General features: G+C 37.5%; 1 protein-coding gene across 1 annotated transcript in view; it reads right to left on the bottom strand.

The window, feature by feature from the left end:
- Positions 1-8,276, bottom strand: part of LOC109302303 (cilia- and flagella-associated protein 47-like) — a 354,798-nt gene that overhangs the window by 207,041 nt on the left and 139,481 nt on the right. The window contains exons 23-24 of the mRNA XM_019523865.1: positions 5,621-5,721; positions 2,662-2,821 (exon numbers count right to left, since the gene is read on the bottom strand). Of these exons, the coding sequence (XP_019379410.1) occupies positions 2,662-2,821; positions 5,621-5,721 (261 nt within the window). The remainder of the gene's footprint in view (positions 1-2,661; positions 2,822-5,620; positions 5,722-8,276) is intronic.

Raw genomic sequence — 8,276 nt, forward strand, 5'->3', positions numbered from 1 at the left:
AAAGTAACATTAGGAAAGCATTTAATATATTTTTAAGGTTCTTAATATACTGTGACAACTGGAAGCAGATGTCATTGGACTACCTGTCATTCACAGACCCTACTTCAGGAGGTGTGGCATTATCTTATTTGTAAGTATCAATAAAAATATTTCTCTCTCCATTTTATTACCACTTACTTTTGTAAGAATAATACTGCCTTGAGCATCCCTAAAAACAAATCCAGCTGATCTAATGGTATACCTTTTCAGCAGTCATTCACATTCTCGCCATCTATTAAGCTGTTTTCCTTCCTCAGTCTAAACATACTAACACCCTGAGACAGGGCCGTAACATCTAACAATAAAATAACAATCTTCGCAAAATAAAAAACAAATGAGTTGTCTGAATATTTATTTTCTCTGAATACAATACTATCAGGATTAATTTGTGTAGTTATATACGTTCTCTAAAAAACTGATAATTAAAACTGTCTCTCCATGAAGTAAAGTGACAACCCTCTATTTTGTGCTTCTATACTATTTGAATGACAATAGAAATATCAGGATACCTAATAAAAAAGTAAAAGAAAAAAAGAAAGAAATTCAGAATCACTATTTCTAAATCACATATAGAATCTTTTTTTTATAAAGTTCTGAATGACACCATCCCCTTCTCCTCAGCTCCCACTACAAAATCCTCGGGTCATGCCATGTTTCCCTTGCCTGGTTTCCATAACCTCTTTTTCTCTGACTCATCTCATTAGCTTTTCCAACATTCAGTAGATAAAATTACCTAACCTCTCTGCTGTTTTTACCCAGACATGCCATTCATGACTCCACGCTGCGGTTTTTCTCTCTCCAAAGAAAAATCAAATATCATGTTCTCATTCTTACAGCACTGGATTGCTCAGCATCTGCCAAACTGTGACCCCTTTGCTCCTGTCAGTCCTCTCCTACCCTTTTGTGTCTTCATTCCCTTCTTGCTCCCTTTGTCTCTCCCTCCCACCTTTGTTTTTCTACATATTTTCCTTGCTACCTGGAACAACATTTCTAATTCTTCCAATTCAGTGATCATTCTTGTTTTCCTGTGTCTAATCACTCCCCAAAGTCACTGTTAGTATGATTATCATGACTGACTTCCATTCAAGTATATTTTATATGAGCCATGCCCAAGTCTCCGAAGTCATCACAGACCCCTAACCAGTGTCCTGAATCAATAAAAGCTGGAAAAAGGAACATGGCATCAAGTTCCAAAACTAGTATAGAAAAAACATTATTCATAAGAATCAGATGGATAAAGACATTTTGCACTCAGTTTCACTAAACAAATATATTTTTGTTGCCAAATTAAAATATATGGCACAGGGCCCAAACAGGATTTTATGTTTATTTGTTCAGGGCGGGGGGTTGTTTTTTGTTACAGAAAACAGCCTTATGTTTAACAAATAGACTGATAAGCATCAAACGATTTTAAATTAGCTTGCTGTCCCAGTCTTTCAGAAGTAAAATGGCATTCCAGAATTTTCTCTTAGTAGTTGATATTACTACTGTATTTTTAATTCCAAATATACAGGACTGTTTACACTGACATCTTTGAGAAATCTCTGACAGTGACCGCATATTATTAAATGTCCCAGTAATTTCCAGTCAGCACACAAATATTACAGAATAGTTATTTCAGAAATACTGAAATCATGTCACCCAAATCAAAACTGATAAACAGTGAACTGAGACTTTTTAAAACAATCCTCTTTCCAGGGAATTCTGTCAAAATCATCAAATATCTGTAAATGGCCTTTTCATGAAAAAAAAATTATGGTGACATTAAAATTTTCTTAAAAAAATGGAAACCATCCACACCCATTGGGTACAGGGTTCAAACAAGGAGAAAGTGATGTTGGAAAGCATACACATATACATAAAAAAAAATTCCAGCCATTTAAGTTGATCTAATAAAATGCATCATATTCACCCAAAGAACCTTGTCTACACATATACATATGTTTTCCAAGGTCAGTTTTATAGAAATATTTCCTATGTTGATGGAAATGAGTAGCTTAATATTTTGTTTCAATAGAAAAATAAAAAAAAGATTACCTTTGTATTTCACGGTAAGCATATGAATAGCTAAACAGAATTCTGTGACCTAGGACAGTGTTTAAATGTTGCCCTAGGGTAAGAGAAGCCCAGAGAAACTCTTAAATTAGATTCTGTTCATATGTCTTTCTGCTTTTTGCCAAAAAATGTCTTGGGCATCCCCTCTTTTGAAGTCTTTTACATTGGAAGACACACTTCCATTTCAACTGATTCCCCCTTCCTGTGCTGTCATGTCTGTAACAATCAGTTCTCTGAAGCTCAGGTTACTTTCCAGTGGCACAGTGCCAGAGGCTGTAACACTAGGTAATATCAAGATAATGAAATACCACTTTTGTCTGCCTTGCTTCAACATATAAGTTAGGAGTTCAAGAAGTTGTTTTTTAATTATAATTTTAATTTCAGACTTTGCTTCATATGGCCATTTAGACATGGTAGTTCTTCAAACAAAATTCAGCAAAGAAAATGTGTTATTCATGAAGCACAGTGAAAAGGGGCTTAAGTAAACCTACAGAGACAGAGACTTGAACAAAGTAAATGTGAAAAAAATATTTATACAACAGTTACCAAATTCAGAAAAATACTTACAAGGGCAGAAGCTTACAGTGACACTAGTTTTCTGTCTTGGAACAAGAACGCCAGTGCATAGACTAAATTTAAAAACACCATCCTCAACAGCTTTGCCTGCACTCTCAAGATCTAATTTCCATGTCAGCTGTTGCCTTGAGGTATTCTTTAGGCCAAGCTTCTGTCAAGAGTTGTAGAGAAACAAAGACATTATGCAAGATGATGGAAAACAATAACCATTATGATATTTTTCACATAGTCTTACATTAAGCTTTTTCTATTGCAAACAGGTCAGGCTACTATATGAATTGTTCTTTTCAACAGATAAGAATCAACTGACTCAACATTTCCCAGAAAGCACTACAAAGCAATAAAGTAAGAATTGTTTGTTGATGTATGGCAAGAAAAAAAGCATGTCTATTGGTTAACAGAGAGCACATTTACCAGTCACTTTACACAAAAATCAGTTTTCCCTGCTGGGAGGAAAACCCAGTTCATATTATCAAATCCCAAATAGGATACTGACTTCTGCAGTACTTAAGAGTAACCTAGATAAGGGCTGTCCAACTTCTGAGACATTGTGAGCTGCATGCCACATAGGCCACAGGCCCTCCTGGGCCACAAGCCACATGGGGCCACATCCTGCTTCACAGATGGCATGGACTCCCAGAGCCCCCCTGCTTCACAGGATGCATAGACTTCTCCAGCCCCCTTGCCGCAAAGACTACTCAGACTCCTAGGTCCTCCAAGCTGCACAAGCTCCCCCACCACACAGGCTGTGCAGGCTCCTCAGGCTCCCCCCGTTATGTGGGCTCTCGCCAGGATCAAAATGTGCAAACTCTCCAGGCGTCTCTGCTACATGGGCTCCACAAATTCCACTATTCCACCCACAGGAACAGGGGCAAGAAGAGAAAGCTGGAGAAGGAAGAGGGCAGCTTGGAGACATGGGCAGCAGCAGAAGGAGCAGTAAGGGGAGTGGAGCCCAGGAAGGAGCCCACAGGCTCCAAGATAACTCACATGGGCCCCACAGGTCATGTATTGGACAACCCTGACCTAGAGTACTAGGTCAACCACAAGGGGTTCAGAATAACTGAATTGCTAACTCTCTGTCTCTCTCATCTATGAAACTTGGGCCAGTATGAGATCAATACTGTACATTAACTCCTGTAATGTTAATACTGGTGGGGGGTGGAGATAATGAGGCAAACCCATTTTTTCCAGTGAAACACTGCAAGATACAAATGTACTACCTGTGGGATTTGGAACTACAATTACCAGCGATACTATATACACTGATCCTTTAGATATATTTGTTGAGACTATGAAAGTTGTTAACTTCCTCTTTCATCTATATATTGCCCGCAGGCAAAGGAGGTTTATACCTTCCTACCTCAACAAATTCTGATGAAGATATGTGAAGAGGTTTCGATGAAAGAACTAAGAATAAGGTGTGCCACTGCTGTGATAAGAAAAGCTCTTGTACATAAATATCAGTATATGTTATATTCCACAGCCAAAAGCATACAGGAAAAAATGGTATAAATGGTTCCCTGAGAGCACACTATACCTACATCCTAAGAGTAGTCAAAGGAGAAACAAGAGAAGAGACAGCATTTCAGAAGCATCACAGTCAGTTCACAATGCAATCCCAGATTAAAGTTGTGTCCCTAATGAAAGCTAATCCTGACCATCTCAGAGAATATCCATTAGAAAGGAGCTTACTCCATAGATTTCTATTACATCACACTTATTTGCTGTCAGTTCATACTGTCATAAGGAAAAAATGGGAAAGATATAATGAAGATGACATCTGGTGAAATGAGCATAGAGGGAAGTCCTTCCATTTTCTGCTTCTCTTTGGTTTTATAACACTCTTCCCATAGACAGATTCAGGGTACCTCCTAGGAGATAATTTTTCAATTATCTGTTTAGAATACCTATGAAAAAGACAATTGTGGTCATTTCTTCCAAGACTCCAGAGGAACACCCTCAAGAAACTTGCAAAAGAATTAACCAAGTCTGCATGGAATATAGCTCCCAAAAGCAATAAGTATTGATGTGCCTATTTTGGTTCTGATCTGGTATTCTTACATCTCCAGATGCCTGAGAAAATAAGTAAGTCCAGCACTGATCTCTAACAAGTACTTAAGATTACCTCTTCTCTAAATTTGAATTAACCAAAGAGGTCATTATTTGAGGCATTCTATTACAGCATGGACAATTTTAAAACTTTGAATGATTTTCTGGTTCCAAAATAATAGAATTCTAAGAACACTATTTAAAAAATGGAAATTACTACATATAAACAAGATCCAAACTATCATTTACTAGAAATGTCAAAACATAAAACCCTACTAACTATGCAGTGAAGTATGAAGGAAATTATTTCACACCACTACCACCAGCAGAAACAAAGATGAAGAAGACTAAAGGGTAAAGGTTGGAACTTGTTAAACCACCCTTGGAACTTTGGATCTATGGATCAATGGGAACATGCCACCTAAATTGTCTTCCCTTGTTTCAAGAACCATGAAGCACAATATACAATACCCATGTCTGCAAAGGAACCAGATATGCAAAGGTCATTTCAAGAAGGAATACACATACACATTATATGCATGTGAAATCCCCTGAAAAAGACTTTCAGGGGAAAAAACTCAGACATCATCTATATATACTACACGTTATCACTGTGCATCTTTGAAAATCAAATATTACTCATGTATTGCAAAAGTCAGTTTCATGAATCAGAAAGTAAAACCAAGTGCAACTCAGAAATGGTGCAAAAGCTATAACATTTAGACATTAACATGAAACCCACAATAATAAAAACATTTAGGAATCTACTAAAAAAAACTTTGGAAAATATTTATGTAGTTATTTAAATTACAATTTGAGTTTCTACCTTGTACCTCAATTTTACAGTGAAGTAAAATAGATTCAGTCAAGAACAGTCATAAAAACAGTTGTGTTTATATACCTGAGTACTCTGACTTTCATCAACAATATCTAAATTTATATTTCTTGAATGAAGTGAAAATATAAGCTCTGCAGTGGAGAATTGCAATGGTGGCTTAAGTACTGTGGGAGAAAAAACAAACAAATAAGTTTATCCAGCATAATCCTGACAAATATTTCTACATCTTCTCTCATCAAAACCATGTTTTCACGTTACAGATTTTTAGGCTGACAGATTTCACCTTTATTTTAGAACTTAAGCTTTCCTTTCATTGCCAAAAAACTACAGGCAGATATAATATCATGTAGATTCCTACTGCATTGTGACCCCTTGGTAGAAAGAGGCATCTATATGACTTTATTTTTAAATTCACCAAAGCAACAGGTACCAAAAGGGAGGTGAAGTTAAAAACTGTTAAGCAATGAGACTCGTATCATCTTCCATTTATACCACAGACATTACAAACAGAGAAAAATGTATAAACTTCTTATTTTAGATTAATGCAAAGAGTGGCAGTTTATGTAGAAGTATTATAAAGACCCAAGAAAAATCTTTTAACAAGTGAAATGGAGTAGCTTCAGGAACATCTGTTTTAGGTATCATCAAAAATTACTTTTCCTTAATGATGGAAAATTCAAATAGTATTAGCGTCATTGTTTTCAAAATGGGTACTAAACATTTAACAAAACTATTAGTGCCTCCTTTACATTTTAATAGATTTTATTTATATTTATGACAATATATGTAGATTTTGCTATTCATCAGAGAATATTTATAGATCTATCATAATCATAGTTATTTTATTTAATATAGTCATTGCTTCTCCCTAGTGATAGAATAAAGGATGACAAAGGATTGAGAAGAAATTAAATATGTGCCCCACCACGATTCTTAGCTTTGCATTTGTACTAGACAAAACTGCCATAAGTAAACTAGTTAGGCCACAAGAAATTTTACTAAAATGTATGCACTGCTCTCACAGTGCAGCAAAGCCACTTGATTAGAACATTTTGTTCTCTCCAGAGAACACTAATGCCTAAGCTCATTTCTCATTTTAGATAGCCACCAACAATATTTTTTGTCATTAAAATAAATGGTGGACATCTGTCTGTAAGGGCAAGTATGCAACCTCCACAATAAATGGTATGTACAGATATTAACCTAGCTAGTGTACTCAGTACAAATATATAAATGGATTCTCTGGTGCACACAGAACCAGCTGGTGACGTGCTATGGTGCCAATGATAAGCCAGTGGTGTCGACAGCACAGCCTGAAAGCTTACTGGCTGATACTTCTGACATTTGGTTAATTTCCTTGAAAGAAAAGGTGCCTCTTGAATTTAAAAAGCTCTTAAATGTCTGGGGAAACTTCTCTGTTTAGGATATTTTATTCCAAATGGTATGACCTCTAAAACCTTCATCTCCATTAAGCTTCTCTTGGAATCACAAGAGTTTGATGCATATACATATTTACAAAAACAGCTATGTCCAGAAATCATTTGATAAGAAAGTAATCCATAATTAGACATAGCAAGATAATGCCACAGCTTGGAAAGAGTTATGGGACACCTGTTTATCACAGGGCTCCATAGGACATGTAAAGAAGAAGATTGATTCAAAAGACAAATCAAAAGGGAAGGGCATAGTACTGTGAATTCCAAGTAATGAGTTTGGCCTAAAAATACTTTGAGGGTTTGGCAGGACTGGAAGGGCTAGCAGGGTCTTCAGAGGGCTTGGAGGCATCCACAGGGCTATCAAGGTCCATGGGGAGTTGCAGGGTTCCAGAAGGGTTTGGCAGGATCAGGGAGCTAGCAGGGTCTATGCAGAGCTTGAGGGGAATTGAGGGGTTTGGCTCATGGAGTTGCTGGCTGGTCTGTGCAGGGGTTCTTCATCCGGGGGTGGGGCCAGGGGCCTAAGTGCCAGGGGGTTAAGGGGTACAAGTGCAGCCTCAGGGCTGGGGTCAGAAGCTGGTCTTCCCTAGTCCCAGGGCTGGGCTGGGCACATGTACAGAAATGCAGCTAGATTAGTCTCGCCAAACTATATCCAACTTAGACTACCTCCAAAGTAGGGTTAACTTGGATCATGTCGGCCATTTTTAGACCAATGTAACCTTCCTCAACTTCTGTATGGTTCACACTTAGATTGACCCTAAGTGTAAGGTCTGCACCTGGGCAAACTAAGTTACATCAGGTGGCTGTTTTTAATGCAATCTAACCTCCCCAAGCTTCCTGAATGTCTGTACCTAGCTTACAAGTAGCAATATTAATACTCAAAAATCTTCAGATGCACAGTAACACCAAAAGAACTAGCGATAGAGTAGGTGTCTTCTCTTTCCTCCTGATTGGTTGAGGTGGGATACTTGGCCCAGCATTTTTCATTATTTTTTGTTTGTTAAGTCCTTTTTTACTTTTAACAACAACATTTTTTAAAAGAGAAGAGTTTAAAGTAGTACTTAATTGTAAAATTTGCTTTCCTTTAAAGATTCATAGATTCATAGATTCATAGATTAAGGGTCGGAAGGGACCTAGTAGATCTTCTAGCCCGACCCCCCGCCAGGGCGGGAGAACAACAAAAACCCCAAAAAGAGAAATGGGACTCAAACGAGTCCAGCTAGGTGGGCATCCAGCCTCTTCTTAAAGACCCCCAGGGTAGGGGCCAGCACCACTTCCCTTGGAAG

The sequence above is a fragment of the Gavialis gangeticus genome, unplaced genomic scaffold, assembly GCF_001723915.1.
Source record: "Gavialis gangeticus isolate Ggan-Ray unplaced genomic scaffold, GavGan_comp1, whole genome shotgun sequence".
NCBI classification, from domain to species: Eukaryota; Metazoa; Chordata; order Crocodylia; family Gavialidae; genus Gavialis; species Gavialis gangeticus.